Source organism: Cervus canadensis, chromosome 8, assembly GCF_019320065.1.
Source record: "Cervus canadensis isolate Bull #8, Minnesota chromosome 8, ASM1932006v1, whole genome shotgun sequence".
NCBI classification, from domain to species: Eukaryota; Metazoa; Chordata; class Mammalia; order Artiodactyla; family Cervidae; genus Cervus; species Cervus canadensis.
Window position 1 is genome coordinate 75,842,293 of NC_057393.1, and position 22,211 is coordinate 75,864,503.

Below are 22,211 nucleotides of genomic sequence, written 5' to 3' on the forward strand. Positions count from 1 at the left end.
TCCCATGCGGGACTGAACTCCATCATTCTACTCTACATTCAGCAACCAAATCTACTCTACATTCAGCTCTACTCTACTCTACATTCAGCAACCAAACTGGGTTTTGCTGTGGAAAGTACAACTACAGACATTTTTGGGGTCAAGGATTCTCTTTGGTACAGAAAGGGTCAAAGTATTTTCTCTGTTTCAAAATTGGGTAGGTAAATCCCAGGTGATTTGCTAAATGAACACTAGAATGGTTTTGCTTAGAAGAGAATGTAGAAAATTTAAGGGACTTTCCTGGTGGTCCAATGGCTAACACTCTTCTGTGCTCCCAATGCAGGGTGCCTATGTTTAATCACTGGTCAGGGAACTAGATTCCTAAGAAGAGTTTGCATGCTCTAACTAAAGATCCCACATGCTGCAACTTAAAAAGAGAGGAAAAAAAAAAAAAAAGATCCTGCATGCTGCAAGTAAGACCCATATAGCCAAATAAATGCATAAGGATTTTTTAAAAAAGAAGATGATTTTAGACTAGACACTAGCTGAGAGACACTCTTGCACAAGCAGACATCCCTCTAAAGTCAAAGCAGATGCAAAAGAAGATAGAAAAGGGGAAAAATTCTAGACTGTCTTCATGGGTCCTAAAGTAAACAACCAAACTCTACCACAGAACAGAAATAAATACCACTGTCTTTTATAGAGTGAAGTGAATTAAAGTTCTACATAAATAACATCTATAATCCATTGAATCCCCTGAGAGACCATTAAAATTCCTGTAGTCATTAGCACTTAAGTTCACTTGTTCATTAAACATTCATTTATTATACTAGGCACTATGATGGTGTTCTTGAAGGAACATAAAACATATGCAGTTATATGAGGACAAGACAAAACAATACTCTGAGTACCAAATAATTTTCGACAAATTAAGTCCAAAAGAGCAGAAAGGCTGCAAGATAAAGATACAGCCTGTGCAGTAAGCTTGTTAGACAAGGAAAATTTCTCAGGTATGTGCTTTAGGTCCTAGCCTTTGAAGTGGCTGGTGGTTTTACAAGAGTGAAGAGAAGAAAAGAGAGAAGGGCTTTTCAGGGTGAGGGAACAGCATGGTGGCGATAGTTAGGGTTTCATCTGGAACCAGTTCATTTAGGAAGAGGTCATGATGTTCTCTGCCTCAGAATTTTTTTTGAGAAAAAATAGTAATGTAGATCCTAAAATCAACACATATGCTGTCCCTACAGCTCATTTAGTCATTGTGAGGCATTTCGCTGAGCTTTGGAAGCAACTTCAATTTTAATAGAGTTTATTCTTGCCTTAGATATCCTCTTGGAAATTTTTAAGTGAAGTATATAATATTAATTTTGATGGTGGTTGATATTATAGTTTGAGAATATTGCTTTATGAAAGAAAGCATTCATGGTCTTCCCTGGTGGTCCAGTGGCTAAGCCTCCTCACTTCCAATGCAGGGAGCCTGAGTTTGATCCCTGGGTGAAGAACTAGATCCCACATGGCTCAACTAAGAGTTCCCATTGGCACAGCTAAAGATCCCATGTGCCACGGGACACAGGGATGGAAGACCTCATGTGTCACGACAAAGACTCAGCACAGCCAAACAAACTTTTTTTTTAAAAGAAAAATTAAAAAACAAAAGTCAGCAACAGCAAACCATGAAAGCTCTAATTAAGAGTGCTAGTATTCACCTTCACAAGTATTCTCCTTTTTATAAAAGCTAATATGGGCATTTTTCAAAGGCTTTGAAAATCCCATTACAAGAGGTATTCCTGACCGATTTGAAATCCTCCCTGTCTTTCTTGTTCTCATTATTAGTCTGTTGTTCTGTTGCTCAGTTGGGTCTGACTCTTTGCAACCCTATGGACTGTAGTCCACCAGTCTCCTCTGTCCATGGGATTCTCCAGGCAAGAAAATTGGAGCGGGGGGTGGTCATTCCCTTCTCCAAGGGGATCTTCCCGACCTGGGGATTGAACCCGCATCTCCTGCATTCCAAGCAGATTCTTGGCCATTTGAGCCACCTCCCCACTAAAGATCATGGACAAAACAAACCCATCATGTGATCTTGGTACCTGATGAAACATGCACATTCCATATTCACTTCTTCATTTGTGGGGCATTCTCACCAGCTTATGGCCATTTGGTTGTGGCCTTTCTTCCTCCCCCCCAACTCCTTCCTCCCTCATGGGCAGACAAAGGCAAAGGGCTTTAGGAGGGAGGTGACAGATAAGTGGCTTCCTAGGCATTCAGGGGTTGTGTGTTCTGCAGGGGCACTGCGTGCATTCTGAGGGGTGGCAGAGAGATAGATGGTAGCTAGAGGCCATCCTATCAGTTGCCCTCTCCCCCTGTGCTAACAGAGACACCTCCTGAGCAGCCCAGATGCAAACCCTGGATGTTAAAGCCCACTTCAAGAAACAAGTCTACATGTAAGGAGGACAGTCCTTAAGTTGTTAGATAGGATTTAGGGGTGCATGAAAGGATATCTTGACCTAGTTTCTTAATTTCCATGAAAATAAACCTATTATTATAAAGTGCTCCAGAAATTTTGAGGACCCTCGAGGTGGTTTAACATGAGATTTTGAAACTTGGGTCTAGTGTATCCTTACAATTCCACTCTGCCTTTGTAGAGTAGGAAATACTGAAAAGTGAAATACAAAATAAATCGCAGTTCACCTCAGAGTGATTTTGGAACATTGTTTTTGCTTCATTTAAATAGTATCTATCTTCAGATTTATGCATATAATTACAAGATTAGAATCCTCATTGTATGCAGAGAGAAAAGCTATGCAAGGTAGTGGGTGATATTATGGTTAATTTTCTTCTATTTGCTTATTTCTGTTGTTATACATTTCTAAAATGAACAAATGTTACTTTTTCCATAAGAAAACAATAATAAGTATCATTTTGGGGAAGAGGAAAATGGAATCTTACTTCTAGACTAATGGTGAGTTGAAGTAAATATAATCCACTGCAGAGCTAAATTGCTAAGTGTCATGACACAATCATTTTGTGAAAAACATTATGTCATGTTGCAATGACAACTTTGTATGGTAAGTAATATTTTATTTTTGGAAGACATGAACTGAAAATAAAGCAATGAGTATAGTTCTGTAAGAGCTCAGAGTAGTGTCTAGCATGTAACAAGACCTACAAACCTATTAGTCAACAAGTAAGTACATAACAAATAACGGAAAATAAGGGTGGTGCTCTTGCCATATATTTAGGGAGAACTGGCATACTGGCTGAGGGCTGTGAAACAAACAAACAACAAACATTTCTGTGGAGAAAAATTATCTTTAGGAAGGTAAATTTAGAAAAAATAGCTGACCAAAAGGAAAGCAATTTGGCATGAAAGTATTAATGTTGGGCATATTCTGTATTGTGATAGGGTAATGGTAATTAGAATTGTAATAAATCTGAGTTTCCAAGGGTAGATAGCTCATTAATAATAGGGTAATATCAATTTTATAAAAATATCCAACTTGGATGTATCTTAATCATTTATTCATATATTTATCAGTTTTTGTCAGTCTATGATTGGTGTAACTTATTTTTTATAAATAATCATCAAGAAACCTGATTTCACTTATTTCTGAGATGGCTAGACCCCTCTCTGATATTAGGGCTTATGGTTGGGATCTACTTACTTTCAATACAATTAAGACATGAAAACTAGAGTAAAATGATCTGAAGCCCCTAAGAAAGGGTATGCAGTTTGGTTCATTATACAGAAAAAGGTGGGATCAGGCTTAGTTTTTAATTTTTAGGATTCACATTCTTCTTGGTTTCAGAAATGAACTGCACTGACAATGCACTATCAGGAATATGATAAACCTTCAAAATAATAAGTAATGGCTAAATGTCACCTTGAAATATTAAATCCTGCATGGTAGAAAAAATATCAAATTCATCCAGGCACAGAATAATGTTTCCTTCAGGAAAACTTTTGATAAGAATCGACTTATGATATTTCAAAAGGAGATTCCAGTCAAACCAGCAACAGAGTGTCAAGAAAGTCAGAATTGTAAATCAACTAGGACCTTATGAGACCACTATTAATACTTGGGATGGCCCATCATGCGCCAGGCACTGTGGAAGGAGCTGAGGGCATGGTACGCAGACAGACAGAGTCAGGTACAGTTCTTGTGCTTATATCACTCAGAATTGCTGGGAGACAAGTGACCACAAAGACACACACAGGCACACAGCCGTATGCACACATATAAATGTTGAAACTCTTTTAACACTCATGGAACAAGAATGAAGACTGCTCTATGGTAAGCATAATGAGGAGACCCAATTGAAGCTTGGAAGGACAAGGAAAGTTTTCCTATGCAGTCCTATAGAGCTGATAAGCTTTGAAAAGGAGATGATAAGGTGAAAAGTGAGGGAGAGCGGTATTTCAAGGGGGAGAAGTACATATGTGAAGGTTTGCATTAGAAACCCACTTAGCTTTTTCCTCTTCTTTTAGTACAATGTCAAGCCCATAACACTGTCTCCTCTACTCGTCATAACCACCCTATGAGGTTTATAACCTATTTCATAGACAAGGATCTTGAGTCTCAGAAAAGGTAATGAATTTCCAAAGATGAATGAATGGGAGAGGCAAGATTCAAATTTGGGTCTCTCAAGTTCCTGAAATTTCTACTGCAGTGTAACAGTTCCTCAAGAGACACAACTAAGAAACCGTACTTGCTACCAGGCCTGCTGAAATATGAATAGGAGGTCCTTGTAGATGCCAGCAGCCTTCACTTGTTTCACTTTCTCAGTCTTCCCTTTATTTATAAATTTAGTCATTCAAACATTTAAGCATTTGCTTAATAAGTATTAACTTTAGGCATTCATAAATAAGCACTAATTCTTAAAGAGATGGGAATATCTGTCTCCTGAGAAACCTGTAGGCGAGTCAAGAAGCAACAGTTAGAACTTTACATGGAAAAAAATGACTGGTTTAAAATTGGGAAAGGAGTACAACAAGGCTGTATATTGTCATTCTGTTTATTTAACGTATATGCAGAGTATATCATGCAAAATGCTGAGCTGGATGAGTTATAAGCTGGATTCAAGATTGCCGGGAGAATATCAACAACCTCAGATATGCAGATGACACCACTCTAATGGCAGAAATCAAAGAGGAACTAAAGAGCCTCTTGATGAAGGTGAAAGAAAAGAGTGAAAAAAGCTGGCTTAAAATTCAACATTGAAAAAACTAAGATCATGGCATCCGGTCCCATCACTTCATGGCAAATAGAAGGGGAAAAAGATGAAGCAGTGACCTATTTTCTCTCCTTTGGGCTCTAAAATCACTGTGGAGGGTGACTGCAGCCATGAAATTATAAGATACTTGTTTCTTAGATGGAAAGCTGTGACAAGCCTAGACAGCATATTAAAAAGCAAAGACATCACTTTGCTAACAAAGTGTGCGTATAGTTAAAGCTATTGTCTTCCCAGTAGTCATGTACTGATGTGACAGTCAGAACATAAAGAAGTCTGAGTGTGAAAAATTGATGCTTTTGAACTGTGGTGCTGGAGAAGACTCTTGAGAGTCCCTTGGATTGCAGGGAGGTCAAACCAGTCAATCCTAAAGAAAATCAACCCTGAATATTTATTGGAAGTACTGATGCTGAAGCTGAAGCTTCAATACTTTGGCCACCTGATGTTAAGAGCTGAGTCATTAGAAAAGACCCTGATGCTGGGAAAGATCAGGAAAGGAGGGCAGCAGAGGATGAGATGGTTGGAAAGCATCACTGATTCAATGGACTTGAACTTGGGCAAACTCTGGGAGATAGTGAGGGATAGGGAAGTATGGCGTGCTGCATATGGCTTCGCAAAGAATCAGACATAACTTAGCAACTGAACAACAACAACAGAGATTTAAAAAGACACTTGAGACTACTAAGGAGAGGAAAAGATGAAGGAGATGGAAGAGGGAAGGGACATAAAGAGACTCAGGATCATGTTATAAATATGATATATCAAAGTCATATTATAAATATGCACAACAAGAAAACAGTGGAGAACGTGCTGGGTCACAAGAGAAATACAAGTTAAAGTTAATTACTGCACTGAATTCCTGTATTTCAAAATATAGGAAGGGTACTGATAGAGATATAAGAGCAGGGCTTTCTGAAACAAGTAGTCATAATTTGAAAGGACATTTGCTCTAAAATTCACATCAGAACCTCTCTTCTCAGATGGACCAACCTGAAGGGACAATAGAGCCCGTTGCTCTTAATAGGGGCCCATGGTCCAATAAAACATAGAGCTGAAATGTACTCTTCATGTAAAAAATGCAATGTATCTATACCTTTCAGTACTTTCCTAAATAACAGACTTTTATTTTCTCTATAATTTAAAAAAAAAAAAAAAATCAGTTGAACGACGACCATAGCCTGCTACTGGAGAGAGAGAGAGGAGCGAAGGGAGGAAGTTCCTAATTCTGATTTGCTATTGATCATTTTGTGGACTAAGCATTTCCTTGGTAATTCTACCTGGAAGCCTTTGGAAATTCCAGCAAATCCTCTTAGGTATAGGGTTAAGAGTTTCTGGAACAGGGGGTGGAGGAGGAGGAAGACAATGGACTCATGCTGTTGACTTGAATATGATTAATTCTCAGGCAGTTAATGTGATTCCCTCTTCCCACTCTCTTTCACAGATGTCAAATAGGTCTGATGAAAAGGGAATGGAACAAGGGGAACTTTCCAAAACATTTTGTTTTGTTTCATTTTAAATACACAGCAAGTTGAAACTACGGAAACATCCTATCAGCTTGATAGGATGTGGTAGAGAAAAGGGAAGTGGAGATAAGCTGAGGAATGGAGGAGGCTTTGAATATGTATCTGATTAGGGAATGTATAGTCTTTGTAATAGGCAACAGAGAAAATCCTGGATTTTGAATGTTTTTAAAAAATACATAACTAGATTCCTAATTAGAGGAAACATGTTGAAACAGGATAGTCTTTTTTCCAACTGTAGAAATAAATTTCATGCACAGAAGATGTTAAGGATTATTGTTTATTTTATTCTTGAACTCTTCCAAGAACTATGATATGTTCAGTATATAGTTTCCCTAGATTATTATTTTAACAGTATTGCCAAGCGAGTTAACCCAAAATTAATCCTGAGGGAGTCAACAAAATTGCAGTCCAGCCAACATTTGACATATGCAAACGAAGATTTACATATTCCAACTGTCCCTCCAACCAGAATTCATATCCTTTCCCAATTTCACAAAGGAAATATTCTCTCCTGATGTTTCCGTTGATATGGGAGGTCAAAGAATTAAGTGTTCCTTTTCTTTCTAAAAGCGTGTTTGACATGGGGGCCTTGGATATCTTTCTGCAGCCCAACCTTTGTCTAAGTCAGATTCTAATAATATCATGACCCATAACCCTTTGTTTCAAATTAATTTCTGCAGGAAATTGATGGTAGGGTAATGTCTATTTAAATACTGATTTTTTTTAAAGAGTTGCTTTCACTTGCCCTTTCTCTTTCTCTTCCCAGAAGTTGAAAGGAGATATTAGTGAAAAGGTTAACAGCATTTAAACAGTCCATTCTAAATGTTTTCCTCCATTTAAGTTTGTTCACTCCCTTTCTCCTCCCCCGGATTATAACCATATGATTTTAGTAGAATTTCATCTCAAATTCTGTTTTTGAGCAATTAACATTTCTGTTTTTCAGGTCATCTTAAACCATCGCATGAATGTACTAAAAGTATTTTAATAAAATTAAACTGACTTACAGTTTTGACTTTAAGATGATTTATAAAGCAAGAATCTAATCTAAAATCAAATGCAATTGGAAGAAGTAAATTTGTAAAGTATGTAATTTTTATCTTAGTTCAAATTTTGAAGGACATGTTTTCATTGCATGACATACCATAATTATGTAACAGCTACTTGTTACAGAATGTACAGCTCTGCCAGACACTGCTTTATAGAAAGTTCCAACATGGGTTGGAACTGTGCAAGTCCTTACATGCATCTTATTTTCAATAAATACATACTACAGTACCCCATGACCCATGGTTGGTTGAATCTGTTTATGTGAAACTGTGGATATAGAGGGTCGACCTCAAGAGTTATATGTGGATTTTCAACTACACAGAGAGTCCTAATCTCCATGTTGTTCAAAGGTCAACTATATAATAAAAATCCCTGTGAGATAAATGTGACTGCTGTGGACTGAACTGTGTTGCCTCAAAATTCATACGTTGAAACCGTAAGTCCCAGAGTAACTATATATAGAGACAGAGCTTTTAGGAAGTCAGTAGAGTTAATTGAGGTCATAAGTATGGGGTCCTAATTCACTAAGACTGGTGGCTTCATAAGAAGAGAAGAGAGAAATCTCTTTCTCTTCTTGTGAAGTGTATGCACTCAGGAAAGGCCATGTGAGTTCACAGTGGGAGATGGCTGTCTAAAAACCAGGAAGAGAGCCCTTACTAAACCCCAACCATTCTGGAAGCCTGATTTTGAACTTCCAATCTCCAAAATTGTGAGAAAATAAATTTCTGTTGTTTAATCCACCCAGTCTATGGCCTGAGCTGACTAATACATGACTGTTCCCATTTTGTCGATTAGGAAGCAAACTGAGAGGTCAGTGGCAAAACTAACATTTAAATTTGATGTGTCCAAGTACAAATGACAGTCCTCTCTAAGGACTGCCCTCTGAATTTGAGTCTGAAAATAATTACTATAGATAGCCCTCAAAGAAATACCAAACCCTTCATCTGTGGTTTGTTTGTATATGCATACCTTGGAGATATTGGAAGTTTATTTCCATACCACTGAAATACAGAGAATTACATGAATTTTCTGGTTTCCCAGTGTATTTAAAAGTATACTTACAATAGGCCATAGTCTATTAAGTGTGCATTGTGTCTTAAAAAACAATGAACAGTTCTATTTCCAGTTTTTTAAGGAATCTCCACACTGTTCTCCATAGTGGCTGTACTAGTTTGCATTCCCACCACAGATCACCAGCCCAGGTTGGATGCATGAGACAAGTGCTCAGGGCTGGTGCACTGGGAAGACCCAGAGGGATGGGATGGAGAGGGAGGTGGGAGAGGGGATCGGGATGGGGAATACATGTAAATCCATGGCTGATTCATGTCAATGTATGGCAAAAACCACTACAATATAATAAAAAAAAATTAAATTAAATTAAAAAAAATAAACTTAGGCTTTTTCAAAGTTTGATACTATTAAAAAAAACAATGAACAAAGCTTAATTAAACAATGCTTTATTGTTAAAAATTGCTAGCTATATCTGAGTCTTCAGTGAATCTTAGAAGTAACATCCAAGATTACTGATCACAGATCACAATAATAGTCAGAAAATTTGAAATATGTGACACAAAGACACAAATTGAGCAAATGCTGTTGGAGAAATGATCCTGGCAAACTTGCTTCACGCAAGGTTGCCACCAACCTTCAATTTGTAAAGAAAAACACAGTATCTATGAAACTCAATAAAGCAAAGCACAATAAAATGAGGTGTGCCTGTATTTTTGTTTCTCCTAGGTTTAGCAGAAACACACAAAGCCAGTTGATTTTGTTTAGCCCTATTCCTTATCATCTGATTTTTGTCTTCTAGCAGAATGTTATTATTTGAGCTCTCAGAATTTCAGGTTAATGTTGAAAAATGTAGGCAACCTTCCAGAAATTACAGTGTTCAGAAATCAAGATTTACTGTTGCTTTCATATTAAACTCAAAATATCCAGTTTTGTGCCTGAGACTAATTGGCAGTGTCCCATTAAACTGTATTAAAATTAACATCTATTAATTGGATTAGAAATTCAGTGAGAATGACAGCTGCTAGTGCCTTTTACAGTTGCTTTGTTTCTCTATAATCCATATGGCAGGAATCACATAATGCATTTTTCCCCTTTGAAATAAATACTTGAGATTAAAAGGTTTAACTCAGTGTGGTCAGGGTATGTGCACTTGTGTTCTTTCTTTTAAAAAAAAATTTAAAAGCTGAACTATTTTTTTCCCTCATTCACAGGTTTTCACCAGCCATATTTTTATATCTGATAAGCATTGTTCCATCATTATGGCTTCTTGAAATGCACCATGAAACCCAGGTATGTACTTTTGGAAAGTTGAATACTCAGCAATAAACTACATTCCTATTATAATCCAATTTCTGTCAGAAATGTACTTTTCTAAGGAACTGGGGTTATCAAGAATTGAATAAATAAGAGCCCTCAGCAAAAAGGAAATGAATCCATGATCTGTCTAAACTAATAAAAGTGTTGCTTTCATTTAAGATTTAAGAGTATTCATTAATAATCTGGGTTAGAGATCTTGTTCCTAACACTTCCCCTCCAATATGCTACAGTTTACATGGGAGTATACAATTTTGGTTTTATCCCTTGCAGTTTCAGTGAGTTACTGAACTAAGAATGGGCAGGGCTCTGTATGACAGACTGTTGTTCTTAGTCGCTCAGTCGTGTCGGACTCTGTGACCCCATGGATCCTAGCCTGCCAGGCTCCTCTGTCTGTGGAAGTTTTCAGGCAAGAACACTGGAGTGAGTTGCCATTTCCAACTCCAGGGAATCTTCTGGACCCAGGGATTGAATCCATGTCTCTTGCTTCTCCTGCACTGACAGGTGGATTCTTTACCACTGCGTCACCTGGGAAGCCCAATGACAGTTTCTTAGAGTGAAGTAAATCAGAAAGAGAGAAAAAAATAACATATATTAATGCATATATGTGGAATTTGAAAAAAAACATTGGTATAGATGATCTTATTTACAAAGCAGAAATAGAGACACAGACATAGAGAACAAACATATGGAGACCAAGGGAACAGAGGGTGGGTGAGATGAATTGGGAAATTGAGATTGATGTATACACACTATTGATACTATGTACAAAGTAGATAACTAATGGATAACTAGTGAGAGCTTACTGTATAACTCGGGAACCCTTCTCAGTGCTCCATGGCAACCTAAATGGGAAAGAAATTCAAAAGAGCTATCTGTGTATGCACACATATAGCTGGTTCACTTTGCTGTACAGGAGACACTAATACAGTATTGTAAAGCAACTATACCCCAATAAAAATTTTAAAAAAAGAATGGGCAAGGCTCCATCACCTAGCATCCTATAAAATGACATTTTCCTCTTTGGCTCAGGGGTAAAGAATCCGTCTGCAATGCAGCAGCTGTAGGAGACATAGGTTTGATCCCTGGGTTGGGAAGACCCCTGGAGGAAGGCATGACAATCCACCGCAGTGTTCTTGCCTGGAGAATCCCGTGGACAGAGGAGCCAGGTGGGCAATGGTTCATAGGGTCACAAAGGGTCAAACATGACTGAAGCAACTTAGCACACATGCAGAGGGACAACAAAAACAAAACCAAAACCCCATCATCTGTACTCTGCCATCGAATACTGTCAGACTTGGAAGGGCTATTTGAAATAGTCTGTTTTAAGCCCATAGGCTTTGCAGGTTATAGGAGATTCACTTCTGAGGTCCTAAGAGCTGTCTTAGTAAAACATGAATTTCATTCAAGTGCCCCAAAATAAGTGTAAAGGAGAGGAACCAGGGAACCCATGATCAGAAAGGGTAGGCTATATATATTAAGACCACACAGACCTAGAAAAGAAACAGTGGCTTCCAAAAGAGTCCCTAATCTATAAACAGAGCTACTGATTTAATTTTTTAAATTTCTTTAATTGAAGGATAATTGCTTTACAATGTTGTGCTGGTTTATGTTGTACAACAACATGAATAAACTGTAAGTATACTTATATCCCCTCCTGCCTGAACCTCCCTCCCACGCCTCTCCCCATCCCAGTCTAAAGAGAGGTGCTGACTTTTCAGTGAGTTACTTCTTATATGGGCAAACCTAGGTCGCAGGATCTAGGCTGGACGACACTGGACGGGGGCAGTTAGTCCAGTCCATTAGACTGCAGCCTGGACTTCACATCTTCAGGGCTCAGGTTACAGGATTATGTTTTACAGATGAACTGTAGTTATGATGAAATAACGTAGTATCTTTACTGGTAAAATCTGTGAGACTCTCACAGATTTCTTTGCTACAGTAAGTCACTTTGTAGCAAAGTTAAGCCTCTGATACATGTTTCAGATATTCAAACCTTATCTGGAAAATGCCTGCTCAAAATTTTAGGCAAACAGAGGGGAGTTTAGTTCTGTGGACTAGTTTTGCAGAATTCCAAAGCATGTACCAATAATGTAGGCATGAAGAAGACATCTGTCTGCCTAAATCTCCTGTCTAAAGAGTATTAATGTCAAAGGCTATCTCTATGTTTGTAGCAAAAGAATTTTTGTCACAGTAGATTGGTTGGTTCAAGCTTTTAAAATATATATGATAAGGATATCAGGAAAAGTGAAAGTGAAGTCACTCAAGTCGTGTTCGACTCTTTGCGACCCCATGAGCTGTAGCCTACCAGGCTTCTCCATCCATGAGATTTTCCAGGCAAGAATACTGGAGTGGGTTGCCATTTCCTTCTCCAGGAGATCTTCCTAAACCAGGGATTGAACCCAGGTCTCCTGCACTGTAGGCAGATGCTTTACCCTCTGAGCTACCAGACTGTTTCAATTTCCTTACTACTTACTACTTTCAAGGGTACGGGAATAAGCTCTGGTGACTTGAATCACCAATTCTATGACATGGTTATCATCCACAATAACAATTCATTTCCCCAAATGCTTTTATAGTATAAATGCTTTGCACAGTTAATTGATATACAGGTCAAATCCCATTACAACAAATAGCATGCAAACAAAAACTCTCTTTTTAATAAAAAAAAAAAAAAAAGATGTTTGAGCCCCGGGCAGTACCTCTCTAATTTTCATACTACAAAAGAAATTGGACCTTTAGTAGTAATGAATCTGACTCATTTTGACACTGAGAATGAAAATGAATGCCCAGATTGTGAATTGGGCAGGGTGGGCAGAGTTGAAAGTAGAAAAAAGTGAGAGAGAGACAAAAAAGTATTGGAATTGCATTTAAAGAAATTAAAAATGTCAGAATAAAGGAAGGTACAGAAATTCTTAGTCTATTCATGTAGGAAATCTTGGTTATGATAATAATCATATCATGCATTTTCATATAGTTCTTTATTTCAAACCATTTTCAGATACTTCTCTCGTTTTCTCGTTCGTATACCCAGCAACTCCTTAAGTTAGACATGGTATGTAGATTTCTATTTTAGAGAATAGGAACCTGAAACTCAGCAAGGTTAAGTAATTTTCCCAAGGCCACACAGCTAATCAACAGCAGTTCTGGGGTTTAGAACCTGGTTCTGAACCCCTAGTTCATTAAATCACACTGCCTTTTTCAATTATGTGTTTTGTGTTTTACAGGCATTTGCATCAAAATCATCTGAATGTTTCATGATGGAAAAGGATAATTTAATTTGCTTTCACATTTTCCATTTACTCTACACCCTAAACATTCTAACCTATGACTTGGCATTTGAAAAACATCCTGACCTATTTCATGACAACATTTCTCTTAGATGATCAATTCTGTACCTTCACTTCTGAATCTGACTGGATCTACATGAATGGAAAGAAAATGTTTGTGACAACAATTATGACCTTAAATCTTAGTCAAGTCTATTTATGAATTGGCACAATTAATGCAATGGAAATATGCTAGTCTTGAAGATGTCACAGTCTGGTTTGAACCAAAGGAATATTTTTGCAGCTTTTAAAGATTTTCAGACATAGCCCATGAAAAAGTGACTTTTTGGCACCCAGATCATCCATGTAACTCACTTATATAATGCTGATTATAAACAATATTACCACAAAACCAGTATAAGTCAGGTTAGGTCTTAGGAGTTTGTTCTGTGCAATCCAATACAACTGCCACTTAAAATAAAGTTGTATCAATTTATAACAAACAGAATTCTAAGAATGAACAGGGACTCGGGTCTTTATGCCATAATATGAACTACAAAACCATTTGCTATCATGCTATTTTATGCTGCAGTACAGATGACTATTTTTTAAAAATAACAAGATGTCTATGGATTTTTAGTGATAAAAATGTGAAAAACATATCAAGGTCACCACTTTTAATATACAATCTGCTTTCATGCCTGCAAAGAAGTGTTCAAATACATTTCCTATTGAACATTAGGTTCTTAGAGTCACAGAACTCCTGCAATGAGGATTTGTTGCTTGGTTCAAAAATTTAATTTGTTATCTTCATTATCTTTTCTTGGAGCCTTAGCCATATAAAAAAAAAAGTGTGCAAACAACTACATTTTTGCTCTTAGAGATATGGCACATGGCCATTTTTCTTAATTATTCTTGTCATTTCACCCATAACACTAGTTTTTTGTTTTTTTTTTCCCCATCCACAACACCAGTTGTTTTGATGGAAGGGAAAAAAACAGCTTCTTGACAGACTTTCCTTTCTACTTTTCCAAGTAGCTCATAGAATGATCAATGAAGTATCCAGAATTAATTAAGAAAAATATACTTCTCAGTGATAGCATTTAAAAAAAATTCTCTCTAAATCCAAGTGTGTGATCGTGGATGTGCAGTGGTGGTTGTGTGTGTGTGTGTGTGTGTGTGTGTGTGTGTGTGTGCACTTTAAATGTATGTTAGCTCTGCAGATTTTTTTAAAATCAGTCTGTTTTTTTAATGAGTTTGTGAAATAATCATTGGCTACACTTACATTTTCGTTACCACACCTTTCCTCTCTTATGTACTTTTCTCTTTTCTTTCTCTACCTCAGAGTCCCAGTGTCTGGTTGGGTTAAAAATCACACATAGTTCACATAAAGAAATTTACATGCAAAATGAAAGAATAAGGAGGGGGAAATGCCATTTATTTTAGGTCTATTGTTAACTTTCCTATAAATCTAAATTGGCTTCTAGAATGATGTAAAATGTCTATATTTATGGGTGGATATGTTAATTTATTATTATCATTTTTGGGGGGTTGTTACAGTGCTTAACAGGCATGACTGAAAGAAACTGAATTACCTACATTAGCAAAATGGTATTTTAGATAAAGAGGCTCTGAACAAGTAATAAAATCATAGAATGAATGCTTTGACCAGGATCATACATGCTTTCAGTGGTTGTTGGTTTGTTTTATAAATTGTTCCAGAATTTAAGAAAGGGACCACCGAGATCAATTCACAAATTCTACAGCTCTCCACAATGAACTTAGAGCATCTACAGCCTCATAGACTTGTGGGAAAATGAGATGTGTATAGTTGATTCTTTTCTCATATTAACTGAAAAGTGGTTTCTATCTCAAGGCTATATTCTGATTTTTGAAAATGTTTATGCATACTACAGAAACTACACATCTTTGCTCATAATCTCTTAGATACACTGAAACCACCTTAAACGCTGCCTACTGTGATATTTTCTGACACATTGCTTTTTAAAAATACTTCTTAGTATTGCAGTAGCCAATCTGGAGGATTGTCACAGAATACCAGCAGAAAAGAAGACTTCAATCAAACTCTGTTGTCAGCTGAACGAACCAACAGAGCAGATGATCTCATTGAGACGGTGAGAGCTTTCTCATTGTATGTTAAGGGATCTAACAAATCACCTTTTCACTTGGTGAGAATACCACTTTCTATACCTTTCAGCTCATTTTTCCCTAGGGAAATTCACCAATTGTTTGGCTCAGAAAGTCACAAGATAATTGTATTTTGTAATATTATTGAACATATTTAACAAGCCTAATGGGCATATATATCTTATATGAATTAATAAATATATTTAACTTGCAGTATTAAGGAAGCTTTAACACTTAGATCAGATGACCTATGTACAAAGAGAGATAAACACAATTGTGTAAGAATGATATAATGAAAAGATTGGGATCTGCCCTATATATATTTTTAAAATTAATTTATTTTTTAATGAAGGATAACTGTTTTACAGAATTTTGTTGTTTTCTGTCAAAGCTCAACATGAATTAGCCAGAGGACTACATATATCCCCTCCCTTTTGAAATTCCCTCCCATCTTCCTCCCCATCCCACCCCTCTAGGTTGATACAGAGCCCCTGTTTGAGTTTCCTGAGCCATACAGCAAATTCCTATTGGCTATCTATTTTACATATGGTAATGTAAGTTTCCATGTTACTCTTTCCATACATCTCACCCTTTGCTCCCCTCTCCCCATGTCCATAAGTCTGTTCTCTATGTCTGTTTCTCCATTGCTGTACTGTAAATAAACTCTTCAGTATCATTTTTCTAGATTCTATATATATGCATTAGAATACAATATTTATCTTTCTCCTTCTGACTCACTTCACTCTGTATAATAGGTTCTAGGTTCATCCACCTCATTACAACTGACTCAAATGTGTTCCTTTTATGGCTGAATAATATTCCATTGTGTATATGTACCACAACTTCTTTATCTGTCCATGGACATCTTGGTTGCCTCCATGTTCTAGCTACTGTAAACAGTGCTGCAATGAACATGTGTCTTTTTCAATTTTGCCTTCCTCAGGGTATATGCCTAGGAGTGAGATTGCTGGGTCATATGGTGGCTTTATTCCTAGTTTTCTAAGGAATCTCCATACCGTCTTCCATAGTGGCTGTATCAGTTTACATTCCCACCAACAATACAGGAGCATTCCCTTTTCTCCACATCCTCTCCAGCATTTATTGTTTGTAGACTTTTTGATGATGGCCATTCTGACTGGTGTGAGGTGATATTTCATTGTGGTTTTGATTTGCATTTCTCTAATAATGAGGGATGTTGAGCATCTTTTCATGTGTTTGTTAGCCATCTGTATGTCTTCTTTGGAGAAATGTCTGCTTAGGTCTTTTTCCCACTTTTTGCTTGGGTTGTTTGTTTTTCTGGTATTGAGTTGTATGGGCTTCTTGTATATTTTGGAAATTAATCCTTTGTCAGTTGTTTCATTTGCTATTATTTATTCCCATTCCAAAGGTTGTCTTTTCACATTGCTTATAGTTTCCTTTGCTGTGCAAAAGCTTTCAAGTTTAATCAGGTCCCACTTGTCTACTTTAGTTTTTATTTCTGTTACTCTAGGAGGTGGGTCATAGAGGATCTTGCTTTGATTTATGTCATCGAGTGTTCTTCCTGTGTTTTCCTCTAAGAGTTTTATAGTTTCTGGTCTTGCATTTAGGTCTTTAATCCATTTTGAGTTTATCTTTCTGTATGGTGTTAGGAAGTGTACTAATTTCATTGTTTTACAGGCAGCTGTCCAATTTTCCCAGCACCATTTATTGAAGAGGCTGTCTTTGCCCCATTGTATATTCTTGCCTCCTTTGTCAAAAATAAGGTACCCATAAGTACATGGGTTTATTTCTGGGCTTTCTATCTTCTCTCATTGGTCTATATTTCTGTTTTTGTGCCAGGACTGTATTGTCTTGATGACTGTAGCTTTGTAGTATAACCTGAAGTCAGGAAGGTTGATTCATCCAGCTCCATTCTTCTTTCTCAAGACTGCTTTGGCTATTTGGGGTCTTTTATGTTTCCATATGAACTGTGAAATTTTTTGTTTTAGTTCTGTGAAAAACGCCATGGGTAATTTGATAAGGATCACATTGAATCTGTAGATTGCATTTGGTAGTATAGTCATTTTCACAATATTGATTCTTCCTACTCAGGAACATGAAATATCTCTCCATCTGTTTACGTCATCTTTGACTTTCATTAGTGTCTTATAATTTTCTGTGTACAGTTCTTTTGCCTCCTTAGGTAAGTTTATTCCTAGATATTTTATTCTTTTTGGTGCAGTGGTGAATGGAATTGATTCCTTAATTTCTCTTTCTGATTTTTCAGTTAGTATACAGAAATGCAAGTGATTTCTGTGTATTAATTTTGTATCACCCAACTTTACTAAATTCACTGATTAGCTCTAGTAATTTTCTGCTATTGTCTTTAGGGCTTTCCATGTACAGTATCATGTCATCTGCAAACAGTGAGAGCTTTACTTCTTCTTTGTGATCTGTATTCCTTTTATTTCTTTTTCTTCTCTGGTTGCTGTAGCTAGGACTTCCCAGAACTATGTTGAATAATAGTGGCAGAAGTGGACACCCTTGTCTTGTTCCTGATCTTAGGGGGAATGCTTTCAGTTTTTCACCATTGAGAATAATGTTTGCTGTAGGCTTATCATATATGGCCTTTACTATGTTGAGGTAGGCTCCTTCTATGCCCATTTTTTGAAGCATTTTAATCATAAGTGGGTGCTGAATTTTGTCAGAGGCTTTTTCTGCATCTACTGAGATGATCATATGATTTTTATCTTTCAATTTGTTAATATGGTGTATCACATTGATTGACTTCTGTATATTGAAGAATTCTTGCATCCCTGGAATAAACCCATTTGATCATAGTGTATGAGCTTTCTGATGTGTTGCTGAATTCTGTTTGCTAAAATTTTGTTAAGGATTTTTGCATCTACATTCATCAGTGATATTGGCCTATAGTTTTCTTTTTTTGTGTGTTATCTTTATCTGGTTTTGGTATCAGGGTGATGGTGGCCTCGTAGAATGAGTTTGGAAGTGTTCTTTCCTCAAGGATAGGCATTAGCTCTTCTCTAAATATTTGATAGAATTCTCCTGTGAAGCCATCTGGTCCCGGGCTTTTGTTTTTTTGGCAGATTTTTTATCAAAGCTTCCATTTCAGTACTTGCAATTGGGTTGTTCATAATTTCTCTTTCTTCCTGGTTCAGTCTTGGAAGATTGAACTTTTCTAATACTCTGTCCATTTCTTCCAGGTTATCCATCTTATTGCCATGTAGTTGTTCATAATAGTCTCTTATAATCCTTTGTATTTCTGCATTATCTGTTGTAACCTCTCCTTTTTCATTTCTAATTTTGTTGATTTGATTCTTCTCTCTTTTCTTCTTGATGAGTCTGGCTAAAGATTTGTCAATTTTATCTTCTCAAAGAACCATCTTTAAGTTTAATTAACCTTTGTTATTGTTTCTTTCTTTATTTTTCATTTATTTCTGCTCAGATGTTTATCATTTCTTTCCTTCTACTAATTTTGGGTTTTGTGTTCTTTTGTTGTTGTTCTTCTTCTTTTTCCAGTTGTTTTAGATGTAAAGTTAGGTTGTCTATTCAATGTTTTTCTTGTTTCTTGAGGTAGGATTTTATTGCTATAAACTTCCCTCTTAGAACTGATTTTGCTGCATCCCATAGGTTTTGAGTTGTGATGTTTTATTGTAATTTGTTTCTAGAAATTTTTTTATTTGCCTTTTGATTTCTTCTGTAACCTGTTCATTATTTATTAATGTGTTGTTTAATCTCCATGTGTTTGTGTTTCTTACAGCTTTTTTCTTGTAACTGATATCTAGCTTCATAGCACTGTGGTTGGAGAAGATGCTTGATACAATTTCAATTTTTTTAAATAACTGAGGTTTGATTTGTGACTCAAGATGTGGTCTATCCTGGAGAATGTTCCATGTGCACTTGAGAAGGCATTCTGCATTTTGATGGACTGTCTTGAAGATATCAATGAGACTCATCTCATCTAATGTATCATTTACGACTTGTGTTTCCTTATTCATTTTCTGTGTTGATGATCTGTCCATTGGTGTGAGTGGGATGTTAAAATCTCCTACTATTATTGTGTTACTGTCAATTTTTTCTTTAATGTCTGTTAGTGTTTGTCTTATGTATTAAGGTGCTCCTATGTTGGGTGCATAGATATTTACAATTGTTCTGTCTTCCTCTTGGATTGATCCTTTGATCACTCTGTAGTGTCCTTCCTTGTAGCTTGTAATCTTTATTCTAAGGTCTATTTTGTCTGATATGAGGATCACTACTCCAGCTTTCCTTTGCTTCCCATTTGCATGGAATATATTTTTCCATCCTCTCACTTTCAGTCTATATGTGTCCTTAGGTCTGATGTGGGTTTCTTGTATGTTGGTCCTTTAATGGACCGGAACCTGGTCGTCCGGAGTTGATGATAAGAAAGTAAGAGAGAGAAAGAGGCTGATAGCACTTGTTGGTCCTTTAATGGACCGGAACCTGGTGGCCCAGAGAGTAAGAGAGAGAGAAAGAGGCTGACATCCCCTGGTTTACATGGAAAGCCAATAGAGCCCTGTTCTTAGGGCTCGCGCTGCTGCACGTAGGCACCAGGCGCCCTCTCGAGTGGGTGAAGGCACAGTGTGCCTTCTCGAGAGGGTCTTAGAAGCCTGGGCAAGAAAGTGAGCTCAGTGGGCCTCCACGCTCCAAGGAATTAGCCAGAAATAGAGAGAGAGAGAGAGAAAGACAGAAAGAAGGAACAGAAAGAAAGAAAGACATGGGGACCAAAGCTCTGATGGAGCAAAGGTGTTTTAATCAACATGGCGTGGGCATATATACTGTCTTACAAGGTGGTTATTCTCAGCAAAGACAAAGATTAAAATTCCAGACTTACAAAACATAAGATGATCCCTATCAAAGAGAGAGTTGCAAACAATCACCTTTTACCATTTGGCTTATAAAAAGGAAAAGGGTACTTATCACTGTAATGAGAAATGCCTGGATTCCTCAGCCCTGGGAAAGGCGTGCCTCTCCTCTTAATTCCTGAATATTCAGGAATCAATAAGGGCCAGAGGGTTCCTGACAGATCCAAAACAGCACACAGGAAGCCTCTTGTTAAATGCTTCCTGACACTTGTAGACAGAATATATGTGGGTCTTGATTTGTATCCATTCAGCCAGTCTGTGTCTTTTGCTTGGAGCATTTAACCCATTTACATTTAAAGTAATTATTGTTATACATGTTCCTGTTGCCATTTTCTTAATTCTTTGGGGTTGATTTTGTAGATCTGTTTTCTTCTCTTGTATTTCTTGACTATATAATTCCATCTAACATTTGTTGTAAAGCTAGTTTCCTGGTACTGAATTCTCTTAACTTTTGCTTGTCTGAAAAGCTTTTTATTTCTCCATCAATTTTGAATGAGATCCTTGCTGGGTACAGTAAGCTTGGTTGTAGATTTTTCCCTTTCAGTGCTTTAAATATATCCTGCCATTCCCTTCTGACCTGCAGAATTTTTTTTTTAATTTTTAATTTTTAAAATTTATTTATTTATATTAGTTGGAGGCTAATTACTTTACAATATTGTAGTGGTTTTTGCCATACATTGATATAAATCAGCCATGGATTTACATGTGTTCCCCATCCTGAACATCCCCCCCCCCACCTCCCTCCCCATCCCATCCCTCTGGGTCATCCTAGTACCCCAGCCCTGAGCACTTGTCTCATGCATCAAACCTGGACTGGCGATCTGTTTCACAATTGATAATATACATGTTTCAATGCTATTCTCTCAGATCATCCCCCCTTGCCTTCTCCCACAGAGTCCAAAAATCTGTTCTATACATCTATGACTCTTTTTCTGTCTTGCATATAGGGTTATTTTACCATCTTTCTAAATTCCATATATATATATATATATATATGTTAGTATACTGTATTGGTGTTTTTCTTTCTGGCTTACTTCACTCTGTATAATGGGCTCCAGTTTAAATTTCTGCTGAAAGATCAGCCGTTAAGCATATGGGCTTTCCCTTGTATGTTACTGGTTGCTTCTCCCTTGCTGCTTTTAACATTCTCTCTTTGTGTTTAGTCTTTGTTAGTTTGATTAGTATGTGTCTTGGCATGCTTCTCCTTGGGTTTATCCTGTATGGGACTCTTTGTGCCTCTTGGCTATTTCCTTTTCCATGTTGGGTAAATTTTCAGTTATAATCTCTTCAAAAATTTTCTCATACCCTTTCTTTTTCTCTTCTTCTGGGACCCCTATAATTTGAATGTTGGTGTGTTTGGTATTGTCCCAGAGGTCTCTGAGACTATCCTCAGTTCTTTTCATTCCTTTTACTTTATTCTGCTCTTCAGAAGTTATTTCCATCATTTTATATTCCAGCTCACTGGTTCATTCTTCTGCTTCAGATATTCTGCTATTGATTCCTTCTAGAGTATTTTTAATTTAAGTAATTGTGTAGTTTGCCTCTGTATATTTTTTCTTTAATTCTTCTAGGTCTTTGTTAATGGATTCTTCCATTTTCTCCATTTTGTTTTAAGGTTTTTGATCATCTTTATTATCAGTATTCCGAATTCTTTTTAAGGTAGTTTGCCTGTTTCCTCTTCATTTATTAGGACTTTGTGTTTCTAGTTTTTTCCTTCATTTATGTAGTATTTCTCTGCCTTTTCATAATTTTTTTTTTAAACTTATTGTTTGAGGTCTCCTTTTCCCAGGCTTCAAGGAAAGTTGAATTCTTTCCTTGAAGAAACTTGGATTCTA

General features: G+C 36.9%; 1 protein-coding gene across 1 annotated transcript in view; it reads left to right on the forward strand.

The window, feature by feature from the left end:
- TMEM26 (transmembrane protein 26) overlaps positions 1 to 22,211 on the forward strand; it is a 66,777-nt gene that overhangs the window by 13,194 nt on the left and 31,372 nt on the right. Inside the window, exons 2-3 of the mRNA XM_043476879.1 lie at positions 9,995 to 10,073; positions 15,388 to 15,501. Of these exons, the coding sequence (XP_043332814.1) occupies positions 9,995 to 10,073; positions 15,388 to 15,501 (193 nt within the window). The remainder of the gene's footprint in view (positions 1 to 9,994; positions 10,074 to 15,387; positions 15,502 to 22,211) is intronic.